A 22,602-nucleotide genomic window follows, 5' to 3' on the forward strand; every position below is an offset into this window, starting at 1 on the left:
TGTTAAAATATTCTGTTATGCTCCCAGAAACACATTTAATAAATTTGAAAAGATTCTGCATTATATTCCCTGTGAGAGTGCGGTGAATTTATACTTAACTATTTACGTGGCTATCTGGTCCGTTACACCTGCACCCCAAACTTCTGACAGTGCACGCTATATTTATTACTATTTGAAACCGTAAAGGCACACTCTGCCCGGGCGATGGCTTCATCCTGGGCTGAGAGAACGGAGGTCCCAATAGAACTGATATGTAAGGCCGCAACTTGGTCTTCTCCTACTACCTTTTATAGTCACTATAGGACTTATATTCCTCATCTGACTTATCTTTCGGTAGATCAGTTCTTAACACGGTGATCCCTCCCAAATAACTATCTCTGAAAGTCTCTCAAGTGGGTGCTGTCGTGGCGAAGAGAAAAAAAACGGATTACTTACCGGTAATACTCTTTTATAGAGCCACGACAGCACCCCATCACTTCCCTCCCTAATAGTTATTTTCTCATAAGAGCACTGATAAGGGTGAATGGTTCTTGTAGTTAGCCATACATAAGTTAACTAAAGATAAATAATGATATTGGATTGCCTACTAAAACTGGTGGGCGGTTCCTCGCAATCTCTGTAACCCAACTGTGGGAGCGAGGGGGACCGCCCCTTTTATCTCTCCATAGGGTTTCCTGTTGCTAGGGGCAGATCCCCTCTCTCAAGTGGGTGCTGTCGTGGCTCTATTAAAGAGTATTACCGGCAAGCAGGGCCGGACTGGGACTAAAATTCAGCCCTGGCATTTGAAGTCACACAGGCCCACTTGTCACATGGTGACTGTATAATATCTTTGTACACTTGTAGGCTACAAGAAGTGAGGGGAGTGTAACACGACTATATAACATAATTACAGCTGTATCCAGCATCACAGCTCAGCCCCCATAGACTATAATACAGCACAGCCCCATAGAATGTAATGCAGCCAGCCACCATAGAATGTAATGCAGCCAGCCACCATACAATATAATGCAGCACAGGCCCATACAATATAATGCAGCACAGGCCCATAGAATATAATGCAGCACAGGCCCATAGAATATAATGCAGCACAGGCCCATAGAATATAATGCAGCAGAGGCCCATAGAATATAATGCAGCACAGGCCCATAGAATATAATGCAGCACAGGCCCATAGAATGGAATGCAGCACAGGCCCATAGAATGGAATGCAGCACAGGCCCATAGAATGGAATGCAGCACAGGCCCATAGAATATAATGCAGCACAGGCCCATAGAATATAATGCAGCACCCCCCCCCCCAATAGCTCCACAATCCAGTCATCACTCATTGATTAAAAAAAAACACTCTACTCACCTTTCCTCCTGCCCCACGCTGCTCTGGCTCTGGTCTCAGCAGTCGCAGTCTGCCCGCCCGGTCACACAGCAGGTGCGCGATGATATGACGTCATCGCGCACCCGCAGTGTCAGCGGCAGGCAGAGCGGGGAATGATGGGAGAGGAAGCGTCAGCAGACGCTCTCTCCTCCATCATTGCATTCAACTGTACCGGCGTCTATGACGCCGGTATAGTTGAATGCGGGGCCGGGAGTGCGCCGACAGCGGGGAGAGTGTGCCGACAGCGGCACACTCGAGCGGCCCACTACTGCCACCGGCCCTTCTGGCATTTGCCAGAACTGCCCGATGGCCAGTCCGGCCCTGCCGGTAAGTAATCCGGTTTATCTGAACATTAAAATATGACATAACATCTTCAATTAAAATTATGTTTTAACATCAGTTTTGCAGCAAATTGTCATCAATTGCATTTGCGATCTCTTACTTTAAGAAAACAATACATCAATTTTATTTTTTTTTAATAATTTATTGATTTGTTGAAAATGGGCTCAATAAAAAATGTATATAAAAAAAAAAAAATACAAAAACATTAGGTCAGTCGTGAAAATGAGACGTAGCGGTGGACACAAGAACTTGTAATGTTAGGATCCGACCCTGAGCAAGGGGGATATATCGCAAGATAGTAAAGGCAGTTGTATCCTGTAGGAGGGCTAGGAGACCCCAATACTGATAGTTAATGAGGATTTAAAGTCCTGATTTCGGAGATCATGTATGTTTATTGTGATGGGACAAGCCTGGTCCACACATCAGAGTACGGGCTGGCTGCAACTCTCCAGACCCAAGTTGGGGGGGGGGGGGGGGGGGGGGGGGTCTTGGGACCCATGGCCGATACGTATTCTCATGTCTAAATGAGGCTTAACCCTTAGTGATCTGATCTGCTTTCATGACCACTCTTGTCCCCATCTAGGACCACTTCGCATTTTTCAGACATGTAATAGGGTAGTGGCGCGGACCCCTTATTAATAATGGTATTCAGGTTTTCCGTATCAGATATAGCTTTTGTGAAGACAAGAAGAGAAAAAAAGTTTTAGAAATATAGGACAGCATGGCTGCCGTCATTTCCCCGACGGCAGCAGTCCTATTTCTTGAATGAGAAATCTTCAGAAAAAAAAATAAAAAATTATATATATAATACCCACATTTTCCATCCCCTCCAGTCCCCCCCCAAGTCACAATAGCAATCCATACTGTCAGTTACCAGCAATGTACTGGGTGATGTACGCTCGTTCGGGAGCAGAAATGGACCAAACGTCCTAAAATTCATCATGCCGCCTCGTCAGATCTTCACCGTAGTTTGTCGCCTGACTGCCCACAAACATGTTCCAGTTGTCCAGGATTTCTTTCTTGGTCAGTTTGTCATCCTAAAAAAAAAAATTAAATGAATACAAATATATCTACAAACACTACTCTTTTATGCATTCACTTTTTGGCCACTGGGGGGCACTAGTCTATTACATTTTCCCCATAGAGTTCGGTCTCTGCAGCAGAAGTAGAAATGAGGAGGATTCCAAAATCTGGACTGAGTTTTTTGCAGAGATGATGGTTTCAGGCAGCATGTGCATGAGGCTTTCGTGAAATGTCATCCACTTTTGCTGCCACTACCTCCATTACAGGTCAAATTCTGCCTCCTTTCTGCACTGCAGAGCTGATCTGGGCTTGATAAGTCCTTGTTCTCTCTTCCAGACAATCATATGATGGCTGTGTCCGGAAGAGGAAAGGCAAGTTATAACCTGACACTGTATGTGGCACTCGCTCAGAAATCCGGAAGGCAGGAGTGGTTCTAAGCAGTTTCTGCCTTTTCTTTGTGGAGTCTGGCTGTGTCTGACAGTGGTTCTGCAATTATTTCCTGAAATATCAATGCAGGGGAATATGTGGAATGGGAAGATACGTTTTTTTTGGGACAGTTTATGTTGCTAAAAGGGGCTTCTTCTTCCATGGACTTTGGATAATCGTTGGGTTTCATCTTTACACGACCGCTTACCTTGTCTTTGTCAGACTCGTAGATGAGATGCTTGGCTTCCAGGTCTGCGTGGTCATAGTCATGTGGATGGATCCAGTGGCTGATCTCGGACCGGTCCAACTTGCCGTCCTTATTTAAGTCGCGGTGATCTTTGAATTGCTGGCGCTCTGTTTTAACCCATTCGGGCTCAGGTTCGTCGGCTTCAGGAGTGAACATGTCGCCTAAAGGGGGGGGGGGGGCGAAAGTCAATATTAAGGACATGATCGTCCTTAAACTATTTTTCTCCATCAAAGCTGTCCTGATTGATGAAAAACAGGTTTTATATTGGGAGGGTTCTTCAGAGTAAATGACCCAATCTTTAGCAGCCAGAAGGAAGACCCCCTTTATGACGCCCAGGTGTTTTAATAAAAGGGGATTGTAATAATATAACTCACCAATGTATTCGTCAACATCCACTGAACCGTCTCCGTTTTTATCGATGTCCTCAATGGTTTCCTACAAAAGCCAGTAAGGTAAAGTTTAGAAATGAACGACAACATCCTGAACCCCTTCCCCACCGTGAGAGATGGGACTATCACCATGAACACCGGAGTCTCACCGTGACCACGAGGTCTTGCATATAGTCAAACTCTTCCGGGTGCAGGAATGCCGTGAACTCCTCCCTGGTGGCGATCAGGTCGCCATTTTTGTCGGCTTGCTTGAATCGTCTCTCGTCGCGTTTCATCATCTTCCTGTAGGTTTCTTTATCGGGAATGTCGTAGAACTCGACTTCTCCTGAGAAGGACGAAAGACGGACGTTACTTGTCATCGCTTGGGTTTAACATTGATCAAACCAAGAAACTCACGGTGTCGACATCAAAACGGTGCAGGGCCTTAGGGTGGGGTCGGGCATGACACATTCTCTCTTAATCCCGGTGTCATGTCCACCCCCTGCGGCCGGGACAGTTTTGTTCCTAAACTTATCTATTCCATATTTTATTACTCCACCAGAGCATGCACAATAAGGGAATGAAAGCATAATCCTGCCCGGAGCAAGCACTGTGCCCCCAAACTGCACCCGAGACCGCCAAGAAAGCCAATGTGCCATCGATATGGGGGAAAGCGATGCAAACCGCTTATACAGACATGTAATTTGTTGGCACTGCCACAAGAGAGCTGCTCACGGCTACTCCATTCACACAGAGGACATTATACTCCCATTTTAAGGGGTAAAATTGTAGAAACGAGCAACTTTGCAATTTACCCTCTCCATTCCCAAGACTTGTAATTGTAAAGGGTGTGTAGGTTACCGGCCAGCGCTGCAGTCTATAAGAGGTGGTCTGCTTCCTGGGCAATGAACGCCACAACTGTTCGCTAGATGCGGCCCTTATGCTGCACAGGTAGAGCTGCCCCTGCTTGCTGCACAAGGTAGCTTTGTCCGAACGGTCAATCATCAGAAGCGCACCGTCTCCCGGACAAGCAGGAGGCAGGGGAGCGGTGCACTCCTGAACTGTGATCATGGAAATAATGCTTTAAGAAAGGGGGAAATTAGGAGTTTTTTCCACTTCTGTGAATCTTTGGGAATGGCAGTGAGCATGTGACCACCGCAGTTTTGGTGATGGTCGAGCATGCTCACTACAAGAATCCTTGAGTTGAGCGAGTCCCAGTGGTCAGACCCCACACATTTAGTCGTCACCTATCCGGTGGGGGTTGGCCATAGTATCCAACCCGAGTCGGTTTAGTTCGGACACCTGGCAGGGAGACGCCGGGCTTTTCTGGAGAACATTTAGGTGGTCTTTAAGAAGCGGCAGTTTGACAGGAGCCCTCCCCTCTGACAGGCCATGCTCTCACCCCCTTACCTGCGGCATACCCATACGTGGTGTTCTTGTACTCCTCCCAGGAGATGGCATTGTCCTTGTCCTTATCGTAATCTGCCCAGTGCTTATTCACATTGTCATAGATGTATCGGTTCTGGGAGTGCGTGATCCAATTTTTCAGCTCCTCGCCAGTAATGAAGCCATCTTTATTCTTGTCTATCTTATCTACTATCTTCCTGCAGGAGACAGAAAGGAAACAAACAACGATTAAGCGGAGATTGCACAAGGGCCGTACCTATGAGATGGGAGTAAGTCTGTTTGGAGTACTCCTCCCAAGACACCGCTCCGTCGCGGTTCTTATCGCACAGCAGCACCTGCTTATCCACATCCTCGGAAACAAAGCGCCCGTGCACAAACTTCATCCAGGCCAAGAGCTCCGACGCTGTGACATAGGAGTCATTATTACTGTCAATCTTATCAACTATCTTCCTGCAACAAACCAAAAACTGGAGAGATTAATGTCGGAGCGCCGTGTCCTGCACCGGTCAGTAACACAGCAAGCGTTAGATCAGGGGCTGCTCCGCTATCTGGACCCCTCACACCTTCCATCATAGAAGCATGGGGTACGGAGGTCTGGCACACAAGATCGTGGACTGGTCACAGCTCAGAGCTTGTGCGCAGCAGAACCGGGAAGGTCACATTTATGTTAAGGGGTCTTAATCATTTTAGACGGATTTAGGCTAGGTTTTGCTAGGAGTCTGACTTAGTTTAGGGGGCTGGTCTTGGGTCAGAGTTCATTTTGGTGTCTGCACTGGGGTTTGAATGAGTTTAGGGGAACTGGTCTTGGGTCCCATTCATTCGATTTAGGGAAACTGATCTTGGGTCCCTTTCATTTGATTTAGGGAAACTGATCTTGGGTCCCTTTCATTCGATTTAGGGAAACTGGTCTTGGGTCCCATTCATTCGATTTAGGGAAACTGATCTTGGGTCCCTTTCATTCGATTTAGGGAAACTGATCTTGGGTCCCATTCATTCGATTTAGGGAGAACTGGTCTTGGGTCCCATTCATTCGATTTAGGGAAACTGATCTTGGGTCCCTTTCATTTGATTTAGGGAAACTGGTCTTGGGTCCCATTCATTCGATTTAGGGAGAACTGGTCTTGGGTCCCATTCATTCGATTTAGGGAGAACTGGTCTTGGGTCCCATTCATTCGATTTAGGGAAACTGGTCTTGAAACCCATTCATTTTTGGAAAACTGGCTTGGATCAGAGTTAATTTTAGTGTGGGCCTTAATTTTGGGGTCTGGTTTACCCACTGATAAATCTTGGTGTTGATAGATTTGCAAAGTTTGTGAAGCGTTAACATGGCATCTGTACCGAAGGTGCACTGCCCAGACCCTCACCTGACCACAGACCCATGTTAGTCGACCTTTACATTGCATATCCCGGTCCTGTATTAGGCTACTTTCACACTAGCGTCGTGCACTGCACGTCGCTATGCGTCGTTTTGGAGAAAAAAACGCATCCTGCAAAAAAGTGCTTGCAGGATGCGTTTTTTCTCCATTGACTTGCATTAGCGACACAGTGCGACGCATTGCCACACGTCGCAACTGTCGTGCTACAGTTGCGTTGGACAGTCGCCACCAAAAAACGTTGCTTGTAACGTTTTTGGTGCGTCGTTCCCGTCTTTCCGACCGCGCATGCGCGGCCGGAACTCCGCCCCCGCCCCCCCGCCCCTCACAATGGGGCAGCGGATGCATTGAAAAACAGCATCCGCTGCCCCCGTTGTGCGGCGCCTGCACAGTATGCGTTGGTGCGCTGCAACGTCGCATTGCACGACGCTAATGTGAAAGCAGCCTTACATGACCATGCGGAGCGTCAGTCTGAATTTACATTTTAAAGGGGCTTTTCTGCATTATACGACCCCCCGTTTTAGTTCCTTTTACGACTCCCCTGCAAAGAGGTCGTCTCACTGGAGGACACAGGCACATCCACCTGGACTAAAGATGGCCATAAATCTTGGATGCATCACCTATCCCTCCCAACACCCAGACATATGCATTCTCAGCTCATCCGAGCGTGCATGTGTTTTCAATGGAGAGAAGGGAATAAGCCGCTGCCATCAAAAGGATTAGGCATGCCCAAAGTGTTAATTTCTGAAGCAGCGCCACCATGGGGTAAAATGAAGCATTACATGATGCCCATTGAAAGAAATACTTTTCCTGCAACACAGATGGTCGGGGTCCTCCAGGGCAAGTATCTGCTCATAGATCCCAAACCATGAGAAAGGGGCCATCTAAACCAAAATGTACATGCATGGAGGATCAAGTAAAAAAAAAAAAAAAAAAAAAAAAAGTCTGCTTTTGTTTTTATGAATGGGTCAGAAGCGACCGGTCCCGGCAGCCTCACTGATGTCCATCCACCCGGGAGAAGAAGAATTTGGAATTGCATTGCACTGGTGGAGCGGACTTTGGTGCCGAGAGGTCTTCTGCATCCTTACAAGGGGCCAGACGGTTTCTCATTCTAATCCCTCCTACCTCAAGAAAAAAAAAAAAAAAAAATCTGGATCCTGCCACGTTAACAGTCTGGAATGTTCCCGGCCCCTCCAGGCTTTCTGTGGGTGGGATATGGTGGGGACCGCTCCTCCTCCATGTGTGAGTGTCACATTGGACACCTGGCTTTTTTTTTTTTTTTTTGCAGACTGAGCCCCAATGTTTGGAGGGTCACAACTTTAGGGGATTTACATGACCTTTAATGTCTGGAATCGGTAACTTCCTAATTCTATGTATTAGAACGGGACCCTAAAAGAAAGTGAGCACTATGGGACACAGGCATGGATGGGGGGGTCGCCTAAACTGGAGACCCCGCTCTAACCGCCACAGTATAAAGGCCGGGATCAGGGTGGTCTCCGATCCTGCCATATGCAGGGTGTATGTGACAGCTGACACCCATGGTATATGTGCATGGTCAGATCAGCCTACAGCACGACTCTCCGAACATGGCCTGGCATGCTGGGAGTTGTAGTACCGAAGGGCTAGCCGTGGCGCTCTTACCCCAGCCGCTCCTGGCTTTCCTCGGGGGTGAGCTGATCAAACGTCTTGGCCTCTTCTTTGCCCAGAAAGGCTTCGTGGTCGTATTGGAAGTCCTTGCTGTCGTCGTGCGCGTGGTCGCTCAGGTCCTTGCCGTGGTGGACGCGGTCTTTCTTCTCCTGGGCCGGTTTACACGTCACCAGCGAGGCGCAAACCCCCAGAGCGAGGAGAACGGAGAAGACGCAGCAGCAGCGTGCCCGCATCATTGTGCCCTGCAAAAGCCAAAGGTCACTGCGAGCTAGAAAGGTCACTGCACCCTCCCCGCAGCGGGCCACAGCACTGTGCGCCCACCCGCCTCTACAGAGCATGCTGGGAGCTGTAGTCCTGAAGCAACAAAGCATAATGGGAGATACAGGGCACGTCCAGAGCTCCAGGACGAGCTGGGAGTTGTAGTTCTGCAAGGTCTAGAGCTATGAGGGATGCTGGGAGTTGTAGTCCTGCTATGCCCAGAGCTATGGGGGATGCTGGGAGTTGTAGTTTTGCCATGCCCAGAGCTATGGGGGATGCTGGGAGTTGTAGTTTTGCCAGGCCCAGAGCTATGGGGGATGCTGGGAGTTGTAGTTCTGCCATGCCCAGAGCTATGGGGGATGCTGGGAGTTGTAGTTCTGCCATGCCCAGAGCTATGGGGGATGCTGGGAGTTGTAGTTCTGCCATGCCCAGAGCTATGGGGGATGCTGGGAGTTGTAGTTCTGCCATGCCCAGAGCTATGGGGGATGCTGGGAGTTGTAGTTCTGCCATGCCCAGAGCTATGGGGGATGCTGGGAGTTGTAGTTCTGCCATGCCCAGAGCTATGAGGGATGCTGGGAGTTGTAGTTCTGCTATACCCAGAGCTTTGGGGGATTCTGGGAGTTGTAGTTCTGCCAGGCCCAGAGCTATGGGGGATGCTGGGAGTTGTAGTTCTGCCATGCCCAGAGCTATGAGGGATGCTGGGAGTTGTAGTTCTGCTATACCCAGAGCTTTGGGGGATGCTGGGAGTTGTAGTTCTGCCATGCCCAGAGCTATGGGGGATGCTGGGAGTTGTAGTTCTGCTATACCCAGAGCTATGAGGGATGCTGGGAGTTGTAGTTCTGCCATGCCCAGAGCTATGAGGGATGCTGGGAGTTGTAGTTCTGCTATACCCAGAGCTTTGGGGGATGCTGGGAGTTGTAGTTCTGCCATGCCCAGAGCTATGGGGGATGCTGGGAGTTGTAGTTCTGCCAGGCCCAGAGCTATGAGGGATGCTGGGAGTTGTAGTTCTGCTATACCCAGAGCTTTGGGGGATGCTGGGAGTTGTAGTTCTGCCATGCCCAGAGCTATGGGGGATGCTGGGAGTTGTAGTTCTGCCAGGCCCAGAGCTATGGGGGATGCTGGGAGTTGTAGTTCTGCCAGGCCCAGAGCTATGGGGGATGCTGGGAGTTGTAGTTCTGCCAGGCCCAGAGCTATGGGGGATGCTGGGAGTTGTAGTTCTGCCAGGCCCAGAGCTATGGGGGATGCTGGGAGTCGTAGTTCTGCCATACCCAGAGCTTTGGGGGATGCTGGGAGTTGTAGTTCTGCTATGCCCAGAGCTATGGGGGATGCTGGGAGTTGTAGTTCTGCCATGCCCAGAGCTATGGGGGATGCTGGGAGTTGTAGTTCTGCCATGCCCAGAGCTATGGGGGATGCTGGGAGTTGTAGTTCTGCCATGCCCAGAGCTATGGGGGATGCTGGGAGTTGTAGTTCTGCTGCATGCCCAGTGTATGGGGGATGCTGGGAGTTATAGTTCTGCCATGCCCAATGTATGGGGGATGCTGGGAGTTGTAGTTCTGCTATGCCCAGAGCTATGGGGGATGCTGGGAGTTGTAGTTCTGCCATGTCCAGAGCTATGGGGGATGCTGGGAGATGTAGTTCTGCCATGCCTAGAGCTATGGGGGATGCTGGGAGTTGTAGTTCTGCTGCATGCCCAGTGTATGGGGGATGCTGGGAGTTGTAGTTCTGCCATGCCCAATGTATGGGGGATGCTGGGAGTTGTAGTTCTGCCATGCCCAGAGCTATGGGGGATGCTGGGAGAGCACAGCAGAGTGCACAGGATGGAGTCCGCTGTATACAGTCTGTTCCTGCAGCTGATGATCGCCCGCACACGATGCCGCAGTCCCGTCCTGTCTCCCCGCACCCGCCGCTTTACCTCGTGCTGCTCCTCCAGCCTCTGCCCAGCGATCGCAGTCTGCATCTGTGTATCAGCTGCGCGGCCCCTTTAAAATGCTCGCAGCAAGTAGGCGTGGAAAGGACGGGTCCTGGGCAAATTAGCATATCGGAACGCCCATGAGTGGGCGTGGTCAGAGAAGGTTCTGGACTGAGCTCTTGCTTCTCATTGGTCAGTGCTCGCCACGTTAGCACGACCACGTGTTTCTGCCTCTCTTGAGTGGGTGTACACGCGCCGGAAAGGGGCGGGTCATCAGATGGTAAGTCTGTTGCCAAGCAACGCCTTATACACGCCGCCAGTGCTAAGGGTGCCGCATTGGGTCATAAAGATTCAAAAGTTCAATTTCTTGGTACAGAGGATCAGTGTTTCCATAGTAACCAGCCAGTTAGTCCACACTCAGTGCTGCCACCAAGCTCTCAGTTATGATTAATATTTAATAGACGTGTTATGTATTTTCCAAAACTTCTAAATTTGATGGCTTTTATTGGGGTTTTGAGGAAAGGTGCTGCTACAGAGTAGTGTGAAATCCGCGAGCAATGTGAGCTGCGCTGCATTTACCAGTATAAAGTGACACCTAGTGGTGGAAAGTTGTATCACATTTTTTTTTAAGCTTTTTCACTGGTAGAAATTTGCAGTCTCAAAAAAATAAAAAAAATATTTTCACAAGACATGAGCAGATCTTTTGAAATTCGAATTTGCAGAATTTTCCCCAAAAATTAGAATTGTGGCGAATAAATTTGGAGAGAGAGGACCCCGCTGACCATAAGAGCTTACATTCTACAGGAGAAAGAGGAACCCACTGACCATAAGAGCTTACACTCTACAGGAGAGAGGACCCCACTGACCATAAGAGCTTACACTCTGCAGGAGAGAGAGAGGACCCCACTGACCATAAGAGGTTACACTGTACAGGATAGAAAGGACCCCGCTGACCATAAGAGCTTACACTCTACAGGAGAGAGAGGACCCCACTGACCATAAGAGCTTACACTCTACAGGATAGAAAGGACCCCACTGACCATAAGAGCTTACATTCTACAGGAGAGAGATGACCCCACTAACCATAAGAGCTTACACTCTACAGGAGAGAGAGGACCCCACTGACCAAAAGAGATTACACTCTACAGGAGACAGAGGACCCCGCTGACTATAAGAGCTTACACTCTACAGGAGAGAGATGACCCCACTGACCATAAGAGCTTACACTCTACAGGAGAGAGAGGACCCTACTGATCATAAGAGCTTACACTCTACAGGAGAGAGAGGACCCCACTGACCAAAAGAGATTACACTCTACAGGAGACAGAGGACCCCGCTGACTATAAGAGCTTACACTCTACAGGAGAGAGAGGACCCCGCTGACCATAAGAGCTTACACTCTACAGGAGAGAGAGGACCCCGCTGACCATAAGAGCTTACATTCTACAGGAGAGAGATGACCCCACTGACCATAAGAGCTTACACTCTACAGGAGAGAGAGGACCCCACTGACCAAAAGAGATTACACTCTACAGGAGACAGAGGACCCCGCTGACTATAAGAGCTTACACTCTACAGGAGAGAGAGAGGACCCCACTGACCATAAGAGCTTACAGTCTACAGGAGAGAGAGGACTCCACTGACCATAAGAGCTTACACTCTACAGGAGAGAGGTCCCCACTGACCATAAGAGCTTACACTCTACAGGAGAGAGAGGACCTCACTGACCATAAGAGCTTACACTCTACCGGAGAGAGGTCCCCACTGACCATAAGAGCTTACACTGTACAGGAGAGAGAGGACCCCACTGACCATAAGAGCTTACACTCTACAGGAGAGAGAGGACCTCACTGACCATAAGAGCTTACACTCTACAGGAGAGAGGACCCCACTGACCATAAGAGCTTACACTGTACAGGAGAGAGAGGACCCTGCTGACTATAAGAGCTTACACTCTACAGGAGAGAGAGGACCTCACTGACCATAAGAGCTTACAGTCTACAGGAGAGAGAGGACCTCACTGACCATAAGAGTTTACACTCTACCGGAGAGAGAGAGGACCCCACTGACCATAAGACCTTACACTGTACAGGAGAGAGAGGACCTCACTGACCATAAGAGCTTACACTCTACAGGAGAGAGAGGACCCCACTGACCATAAGAGCTTACACTGTACAGGAGAGAGGACCTCACTGACCATAAGAGATTACACTCTACAGGAGAGAGAGGACCCCACTGACCATAAGAGCTTACAGTCTACAGGAGAGAGGTCCCCACTGACCATAAGAGCTTACAGTCTACAGGAGAGAGGACCTCACTGACCATAAGAGATTACACTCTACAGGAGAGAGAGGACCCCACTGACCATAAGAGCTTACACTCTACAGGAGAGAGGTCCCCACTGACCATAAGAGCTTACACTCTACAGGAGAGAGAGGACCCCGCTGACCATAAGAGCTTACATTGTACAGGAGAGAGAGGACCCGGCTGACCATAAGAGCTTACACTCTACAGAAGAGAGAGAGGACCCCATTGATCATAAGAGCTTACACTCTACAGGAGATAGAGGACCCGCTGACCATAAGAACTTACACTCTACAGGAGAGAGAGGACCCGCTGACCATAAGAGCTTACACTCTACAGAAGAGAGAGATGACCCCATTGATCATAAGAGCTTACACTCTACAGGAGAGAGAGGACCCCGCTGACCATAAGAGCTTACACTCTACAGAAGAGAGAGATGACCCCATTGATCATAAGAGCTTACACTCTACAGGAGAGAGAGGACCCGCTGACCATAAGAGCTTACACTCTACAGGAGAGAGAGGACCCCGCTGACCATAAGAGCTTACACTCTACAGGAGAGAGAGGACCCTCTGACCATAAGAGCTTACACTTTACAGCCTGTGAAATTCTAGCCTCCATGTATCATCTCTATTTTTCTCATCTGCATTGGGGGCAGAGCTGATGGCAGGTTTGTGTGAGCTCTTGGAAGGCAGAGCCCTCGTTGGCTAAGTTTGATTTTCCTTCTCACCTACCAAGATCTATAACGTTTTTCTTTTCAATTGATAAAGTTGTATGTTTGTATTTATTTATTGTACACATATCATCATAATTCACAGCGCTTTACAGACATTATCATCACTGTCCCCATTGGGACTCACAATCTAATCTCCCTCTTGCTAGGTGTTTGGAATGTGGGAGGAAACCAGTCGGAACTCACACAGATACGGGGAGGACATACAAACTCCTTGCAGATGTTTTCCTTGGTGGGATTTGAACCCAGGACCCCAGCGCTGCAAAGCAACAGTGTGGCACCATGCTGCCCCATCATTACCATTTTGGGGTCCATATGACCTTCTTTTTACTTTATAGTGATGCTTTCACTTTTGATTTTTTTTTACGATTCGCCAAATGGAATAAATATTATGATATTTTATTAGTTCGGACAGTTGCACACGCTGCAATACCAAATGTTTTTATTTTTTGGAAACAGTGACTATGTGATGGAGGCGTAACCGAGCATACACAGACTCTCCTTTCACTTCTATGGAAGTGTAAACTTTAATAAATCCTTTGTGTGATTTCAATAGCAGCTCATATCTACTTTTTATGGATTTCGGGGCCTGTATTGTTCAAAGCATGTCTGTTGCAAACTTTAATTCTTTCCACTAGGGGGCATCGCCATCCATCTTCCATAAACACATCTGAGCCACATCTATATTTCCAGCTGACACACAAGCAGTAGACATGAAATACATGACAACCGGAGATACAAACATTCTTCGGAACCAAGAATCCTAGGTTGACACTTCCAGTTCTGTTGCGATCACTTCTCTGCAGTCTCATTATCATCACAGACAGGATTATCATCATCACAGACGTGGACAAAAGTTTTGAGACTGACACAAATTTTGGGTTTCACAAAATTTGCTGCTTCACTGGGTTTGTTTTTAGATCCTTCAGTTAGAGGTTTTGATGGTTACTGGAGCACAATTATGTTTTTAAACTTTACATCAAGTTTATGCAAAGACTCAATATTGACCCTTGATTTTTCAGGACATCTACCCTTCACCTTGGCAGCTGGATATCAACTTCTGGGCCTAATCTTGACTCAGTTTATCACATTGTTTATCACAATTTTTGTGTTTTTCTTTGTCCTCCTGATCTTTGGTGATTGACCATAAATTCTCAACGAGATTGAGATCTGGGGAGTTTCCTGGCCATGAACCCAAAACCTCAATGTTTTGCTGATATTTGTCTCGTGACTTGTTCTCCATCATGTTGGAAAAAGCATCATCACCACATTGGTCCTGGATCATTGGGAGACTTTGCTCTAGATACTCTTCTTTATTTCTGGCAAAATTGTGAGTGATCCCCTTCCATGGATAAGAAGACCCCACACGTGAATGATCTCAGGAGGCTCTACTGTTTGCAGGACACCTATCTCATGGTAACAGTAACCTTTTCTTCTCCGGACAATCATTCTACAGTCTGAAGGGGTCTTCATCAGAGAAAATAACAATGCGTCTGGCAGATACTACCCCGACTGGAATTTCTGGATGGTTGGCAATCCCATCTGCATCCAACCTTCACGTAGGGAAGAGACTCGAGCATCTGGAACTGAGATATTGATGACCTTTCCTTGGAATAGGTAATCAATGTTATACTAGTTACTAGTTGTGGGGGGGATGAAGACCCAGCACCTCCACCAGTCATGACACTCCCACCAGGCAATTGCTGATGCCACAGCCACAGGAAGTTAACAGTGACCAGAGCTGGAACATCGCAGCTTGGCAGTTCTTGATTTGGATCAACTCCAAATGGATCCCACCGTTCTAAGATTGAAGATCTATGCCAAGAATTGATCATAGATATCCCAAGCCCTTATGATAAATGAACACCTCCCAGGCCGTCTGACCTCAATTTTGAACCGTAAGTTCCTCGGTGAGTTGGAGAACATACTACTCCTCTGGCTTGTCACTGCAGCGCTGGAGTTAAAAATGTGATGTAATAAAATGGAAATCCCTTGAGGCAACAAAGCTTTTTCTAAATTGCAACTTCTTTCTGAAATTGTGCACCAAGGAAAGAAAAACAGCGTGTGACAGCGAGAGGACAGAGCTTTTGTGCTTCAGTGCTTTACATATTTTGCCCTTTTTGGGCCAACGGAGATGGAAATGACACCCATTCCGTTTCGGGGGATAAAGTTTCTGATAGGTTGTGAAATTCTGCCGCCTCTTGTTGGTCTGTGCATACAAGGCGCACTCATGAGTAGCATATCGTAATTGATTTGCGGGATCTTAATTTCACAGCATATTTTCTGCTACAATTAGAAGAGAGAGGGAGACAGAAGAAGAGGGCGAGAGAGGCTGAAGGGCAGAGAGCAAAGACGGTCTAGACGATCAACGCGCTCGTACCATGGAGAATTAACAAGGATTTGCGTATATGCTATTCACTAGTTTATTCCCTTCCCTTATTAGAGATCTAGGTCAAGACAAGTCTAATTCAGGATCTTATTATAGTTGATCTTGTTGAACTACAATTTCCCAGCATATTTTTTTGGGGGGTAATGTATGTTTGCACTGAATCCCCAATTTTGTTCAAGCTGCAGCCCCTTCAGTTGATTCATGGGGGAGCCAGAAGTTGGAACCCTACCGATCAGCATTAAATTCCTAGAAAAACCCATTGAAATATTGTTTAGGTAGAACCTACAAATCGGTCTTGAACCTTCTGCTTCTGTTTCAGTAATCACTAAGGCAACTGATTGGTTGGGTGGTCGGAGACTGGACTCTTACCCATTGAATCGCTATGTAGGTAGAACTTCCATATCGACCTTGGACCTTGTTTTTCAGTTTTGGGAGTTAATAAGGTGGTTGATTGGTGGGAGCGTCAGAAGTTGAATCCCCACCAATCAGTATCAAAATCTAAGAAAAACCCATTGAACAATCGTTTAGGGTATTAAAATCCCAGAAAAAAACTTAAACCATTGTCTAGGTAGAATCTACATATCCTCCTGGAACTTTCTGCTTCAGTTACTAAGGCAGTTGATTGATGGAGGTGCCAGAAGTTAGACCCCACAAATCAACTTTGAAGTCCTCAAAAGACCCATTTGAGCTAGCCTTTAGGTAGTACCTTCAGATCTTCATAGAATCATCTGCTTCAGTTTCATTAAGCACAAAGACAGTTGATTGGTGGGAGTGCCAGAAGTTGGACCACCATCAATTGAAACATTGTTTAGGTAGAACAGGAAATCAATCTGGAACCTTCTGCTTCAGTTTCACTAATTACTAGTAATGCATTTGATTGATGAGAGGTTGGATTACCACCAATCAGTATCACAGTCTTAGAAAAACCCATTGAACAATCGTTTAAGGTATTAAAATCCCAGAAAAGCCCAATAAACCATCGTCTAGGTAAAACCTGCATACCCTCTTGGAGCTTTCTGCTTCAGTTATTAAGGCAGTTAATTGGTGAGGGTACCAGAAGACCCCTTCAAATCAGGATTAAAGTACTAGAAACACCCATTTGAACCATTGTTTAGTTAGAACTTTCAGATCCGCCTCAAAACTTCTGCTTTAGTTTCATTAATCACAAAGACAGTTGATTGGTGGGAGTGCCGGAGTTGGACCACTACTCACCGAAGCATCATTTAGGTAGAACATGCAAATTGGCCTGGAACCTTCTTCTTCAGTTTCGGTAGTTACTAAGACAGCTGATTGGTGGGTGTGCTGGAGGTGGGACCCCCACCACGCAGTGTTAAAGTCTCTGAAAGCCCATTGAGCAATCATTTACGTAGACCCTGTAGATCCACTTGGAACCTTCTGCTTCAGTTTCAGTAATCACTAAGACGCTTGACTGGTGGGGTGCCAAAATTAAGATCCTTTCCAATCAGCATTAAAATCCAAGAAAAACACACTCAACCATCATTTAGGTATAGAACTTGCAGATCGGCCTAGATCCTTCTGCTTCAGTTTCGGTAATCGCTAAGTCAGTTGATTGGTGAGTGTGCTGGAGATTGGACACCCGCCACTCAGTATTAAAGTCTCAGAAAAACCTATCAAATGATTGTGCAGCGCCCCAGAGTCCTGGTCGTTGCAGTACTGATGCTCCGCCGCTAAGGGGGGCTATGGTACGTCTGATGGCACTGAAGGAGTTCATCTGACCAGGTATCACAGACACCAATACATTTCACAGTCTGGCCTCCAGGGGGAGCTAAGGGTTCTATTTATTAGGCCACTCCTCACAATCTGGTGAAACTGGGGGTTAGGCAGGAAGTTAGACAGAAAGCTGACTGGGTTGGAACCAGGCAACACCTTGTGGCAGAGGGTGTTGTAGGGGAAGATTCGGAGGGGTCCCTGTCAGGGGTGGGATCCTGACAGAGGCCTAGCAACCAGAGAGAACGTTACGGGACCGCGCCTGCACGATATAGCGGCGGTACCCCAAGAAAGGACAAGAAGCGAGGTTTATTGTGCTGAGTGAGAAACGAGATCAACGCAACGAGGAGAATACCAGTAGGAGTCATGCTGTAAGACGAGGCAACATCCTATTGAGGCGCATAACCGGTGGCCGGAACGCCGAGGAAGTATAGAGCTCCAAGCCAAACTTCAAACCTACGGCAGGACAGTCAGTTACAGGTGGGCTGTCTCACCCAGACCCAGGAAGACACAGGGGGGTAACAACAGGAGTGGGGCGACGCTGGAGTCCTGGAAGAGCTCCGAGCCTCCCCGTCATACAGGTGCGTCCTGACCGTAAGATCAGGGGGACGTAGAGGGAGAACATCAGAATCGAGTTGTGAGGGAACACGAGAAACAGACACAACAGTTGTGGGGACTATCCCGTAAGCACAGCAGGGGAGGACCACAACACACAAGCGCAGGAAGGTAGGCACAGATTTCCACCTGCAAAGGGAACTCTGGAGGTGCCATCGGACCGGCCGGACTTGCGCAGCCCGGTTAACCGTATTCCAGATTGAGGACTCAGAAGCTTTCAGTAAAGAGGTAAAGAGACTGCAACCTGGTGTCCTCGTTATTGACCGCGACCGGCACTGTGTATTGCCACTTGCCACCAGAAGTTCCCGCCAAAACCGCCGCCATTACAGTGCTAAGGAGAGCGCAGGAGAAGAAGAAGGGCGTGGAGTGGGCGTAGACAAGCTGGAGAGCGCGAAAGACAATGACCTCCCAGTCTAAATATTTCTGCCCCTTGAGGACGTGTCCGTCAGCAGCCGAGATCCGCCTCCTGATCCTCAATGGGGGGCGGAGACAGAGAAAACGAAACCACCCACGAAGGAGAGAGCGGTAAAAGGACCAGGAAGAAGGAGCGAGCCACATGGAGGACGCCATGGCCAGCCGCCCGGAGCCGGAGCGTGGGGTCGGAGCCGAGGACTCCCCCAGCTACCCGGAGAGGCACCGCAGCCAGACCTCCACAGTTGACGCTGACCTCCTGCAGACCGGAGCGGACGAGCTGATCCACCAACTCCTGCGGACGCGGCTGAGCACTGAGGCCGGGTGGAAGAAGACCATCATCGGGAGCCTCACCAGACATCTGTCGGCAGCCTCGTCTGGTCCGGAGCAAGAAAGAACTTCCAGCGCTCCAAAGCCAGAAAGCAATGCCCTGCCGAAAAGCGAGATGCTGCAAACGGAGATGACAGCACCGCAGCGCAAGGCCCTGCAACCAGCGTTCCAGATCCCAGCGGAGACGGAGCAGATCGGCACCGGAGGGACCGCATCTGAAGCAGGTATGAAGAACGACCCTGCGCCGCCAGCAGAGGACCTGCTGATAGGCCCCGTCGCGGCACCCCCTCTCCCTGGGACCTATAGACTCCAGCGCCTTACACCCTGGGATCAGGCCCCGGGTATGGAGCACTTCTTAAAGGCCCCGATCTCGCCGATCACCTTGCCGGGCGGGGTCTATGCGGAGCTACGGCCGCCAGAGCAAGAGTAAACCTTGGTGCCATGGACATGTATATAGTTAACTGTTTGTCTTTCTGATGTTTTTGCTGCTACAACCCGATCAGGGTTAACTCTTAAAGGGATCCCTTTGTTTACCCGGGATCCCTTCCTCTGCTTTTTGTTTTTGTTTCCTGTTTATTCATCATTGAAAGAACTGCTGAATCATGAACAATGCATGATTACAAACTTTTTGTACATAGTTTGCACCTTCTTAAAGGTGCTCTCTACTGGTTTTACATAAAGAAAGGACACTTTGTGAAGATACTGTTTTTGAAAACATTACCGGAGTCCTTATTGCGAACAGACTTGCAGCTTGAGAAGTTGCACAACCTCATAGAGACTTGGTCCCCTCTTAAAGGGGATGTTCATTGATAGTACTTGGAGAATGATGATGCTCTAAAAGAAAAAGTAATAATGCTGATATGTGAAAGTTAAATGTAGCTAACTAGTTGATTGTAAGAAATGTTTAATGATGTTGATAGAAGAACGAGGACAGGAAGTGAACCCGTACGGGGTTAGTTAGTGAGTCCTCCTAGGAGCCATACAGAGATGGCTCAGTGATCTTGAACTGAAAGAAAAATGATATGTTCTATACTGTGTATAGTAGTGGAAGGACAGTAGGCCCGGGCGGAAAGGGGCGGTCCTGTAACAGAAAGGAGAGGCAGCAGGCCTGGAGCAGTTAGGACAGGCGGTCCTGCAGACGTAAAGTAGAAGAATGTAGAAAAGTTGAGTAGCCTTATAATGTCTTATAAGAGGGTCTTTAGTGGATTTAGCGAGTACGTCCTTAAAGGCAATGTTAAATTATTGTTCACAAATTTTGCATTTAGTAGAATACCCGTTTGGGTAAAAGAAGTTATTTATAGGATGTTATTTAAAGTATTTAACCATGTTTGTAACGTTCAAGTGTCCTCACCTCCCATAAAGGGAAGCTCTGTTAAAAAGTTTACTTGTACTTGCATTTTCAAAATTGTATGTCTTTTTGCTGACATGTATTGTTGTTTTCTTCCCAGTCCAGGAGTACTGGATTTGACCGGGGGGGAGTGCAGCGCCCCAGAGTCCTGGTCGTTGCAGTACTGATGCTCCGCCGCTAAGGGGGGCTATGGTACGTCTGATGGCACTGAAGGAGTTCATCTGACCAGGTATCACAGACACCAATACATTTCACAGTCTGGCCTCCAAGGGGAGCTAAGGGTTCTATTTATTAGGCCACGCCTCACAATCTGGTAAAACTGGGGGTTAGGCAGGAAGTTAGACAGAAAGCTGACTGGGTTGGAACCAGGCAACACCTTGTGGCAGAGGGTGTTGTAGGGGAAGATTCGGAGGGGTCCCTGTCAGGGGTGGGATCCTGACAGAGGCCTAGCAACCAGAGAGAACGTTACGGGACCGCGCCTGCACGATATAGCGGCGGTACCCCAAGAAAGGACAAGAAGCGAGGTTTATTGTGCTGAGTGAGAAACGAGATCAACGCAACGAGGAGAATACCAGTAGGAGTCGTGCTGTAAGACGAGGCAACATCCTATTGAGGCGCATAACCGGTGGCCGGAACGCCGAGGAAGTATAGAGCTCCAAGCCAAACTTCAAACCTACGGCAGGACAGTCAGTTACAGGTGGGCTGTCTCACCCAGACCCAGGAAGACACAGGGGGGTAACAACAGGAGTGGGGCGACGCTGGAGTCCCGGAAGAGCTCTGAGCCTCCCCGTCATACGGGTGCGTCCTGACCGTAAGATCAGGGGGACGTAGAGGGAGAACATCAGAATCGAGTTGTGAGGGAACACGAGAAACAGACACAACAGTTGTGGGGACTATCCCGTAAGCACAGCAGGGGAGGACCACAACACACAAGCGCAGGAAGGTAGGCACAGATTTCCACCTGCAAAGGGAACTCTGGAGGTGCCATCGGACCGGCCGAACTTGCACAGCCCGGTTAACCGTATTCCGGATTGAGGACTCAGAAGCCTTCAGTAAAGAGGTAAAGAGACTGCAACCTGGTGTCCTCGTTATTGACCGCGACCGGCACTACACCGCACCATAACATCAGCACCATACCACCACCTTTCATTGTGCGCCCCTCAGCAGGGTCACGGATCGGGTCTAGCCACCGTGACAACCCCAGAGCAGAGACTCAGAGGCCCGGTACCGGGTACCCCTCGGCCCTGCGGCAGTGGGGGCGCTACAACTGTTTAGGTAGAATCTACAGATCCACATGGAATCTTCTCCCTAAAACCTACCATACATATTAGATGACTTTTGGCCAAACGTTGCTTCGATAGATCGCTTGGCCAACAGCCATCTCAGCTGACTCTCCCATACACAGGAGTTCTCATTTGGCCGAGCACTCATTTGGCCGAGCACTCGTGTGTTCTGTATCAGAAAGCCACTCGCTGACATTTCTGACAGTTGATTATCTTTGGGAGAATATTTAGATTTGACAGTCTGAAATTGGACATGCCCTATCAATATCTCTCCCAACGATCAGTATTGGCAGGTTCATCCAACATTAGTCTAATGTGTGTGAGGGGCTTTGGTTTCAATAATTATTATTAGATGCCAGCATGGCAAGCACTTTAGTAGGACAACATGTGGGCATAATGTCTGAAAGATGTGCTTTGCACTACTGTGACTCACACTTATTGGAAGATTAGAGTTTCCGCGCCCCTTGTTTGGCAAAAAGTTAATGTAGAGCATTGAGCATTAGATTTCCTTGGAGTATGTTGACTCCAGACTTTCAGACTTTAATTCTTACCCTTACTAAAAATTAAAGTCCAAGATACATAGATTGAGGCTCCACCTCTGGGACCTCCACTTATTTGAGGAATTGCTTCCCCCGTTCACCATTCCGAGTCACTACAACTATATCCTATCATAGTTGTGTAGGACGAAGAAACTCGTTTGAAGCATTATACAAAAGTTTTGTGTTGATCCCTATAAGCTTGGCTCTGTGCGTTTCATTCAGTCAGTATCTGGGAGAGAAGGAGAAGTCCATGCAAAGATTCTGGGTGTCAGGCAGAGGCATTCGCTTGGAAACTACAATTAGCAAAATGAGGAGCCTGTCACCGATGTAATCTAATAGAAGATGATGGTGCTGGTGTGAGGGAATTTATGTAAAGAAAACAAAGGAAATTATGTGCAGAACTGGATTAAGGTTATATATATCCCAAGGCTACAAACTGAGCTGAGCGCGTTATGCCCCGTGCATCCTACAATGAGACATGAACACATAAGACTATCCTTCCAATGGCCACACAGACTGTTCGAAACAGCGATGTTTACTGACCTTGTGA

At 48.2% G+C, this 22,602-nt stretch overlaps 1 protein-coding gene across 2 annotated transcripts; it reads right to left on the reverse strand.

The window, feature by feature from the left end:
* Positions 1-1,835: 1,835 nt before the first annotated feature.
* On the reverse strand, positions 1,836-10,528 carry RCN3 (reticulocalbin 3). Of its 2 annotated transcripts, none has more exons than XM_077259800.1 (7): positions 10,376-10,528; positions 8,200-8,447; positions 5,442-5,635; positions 3,949-4,124; positions 3,785-3,845; positions 3,372-3,571; positions 1,836-2,751 (listed from the first exon to the last, which is right to left on the reverse strand). In XM_077259800.1, the coding sequence occupies exons 1-7, from the start codon at positions 10,418-10,420 to the stop codon at positions 2,644-2,646; spliced, it is 1,032 nt and encodes a 343-aa protein (XP_077115915.1). In that variant the 5' UTR covers positions 10,421-10,528; the 3' UTR covers positions 1,836-2,643. The 2 variants fall into 2 exon arrangements, with proteins under 2 accessions (XP_077115915.1, XP_077115914.1); XM_077259799.1 differs by lacking the exon at positions 5,442-5,635 and adding an exon at positions 5,189-5,382 and having other exon boundaries at positions 10,376-10,527.
* Positions 10,529-22,602: the final 12,074 nt, after the last annotated feature.

Source organism: Ranitomeya variabilis, chromosome 4, assembly GCF_051348905.1.
Source record: "Ranitomeya variabilis isolate aRanVar5 chromosome 4, aRanVar5.hap1, whole genome shotgun sequence".
In the NCBI taxonomy this organism is placed as follows: Eukaryota; Metazoa; Chordata; class Amphibia; order Anura; family Dendrobatidae; genus Ranitomeya; species Ranitomeya variabilis.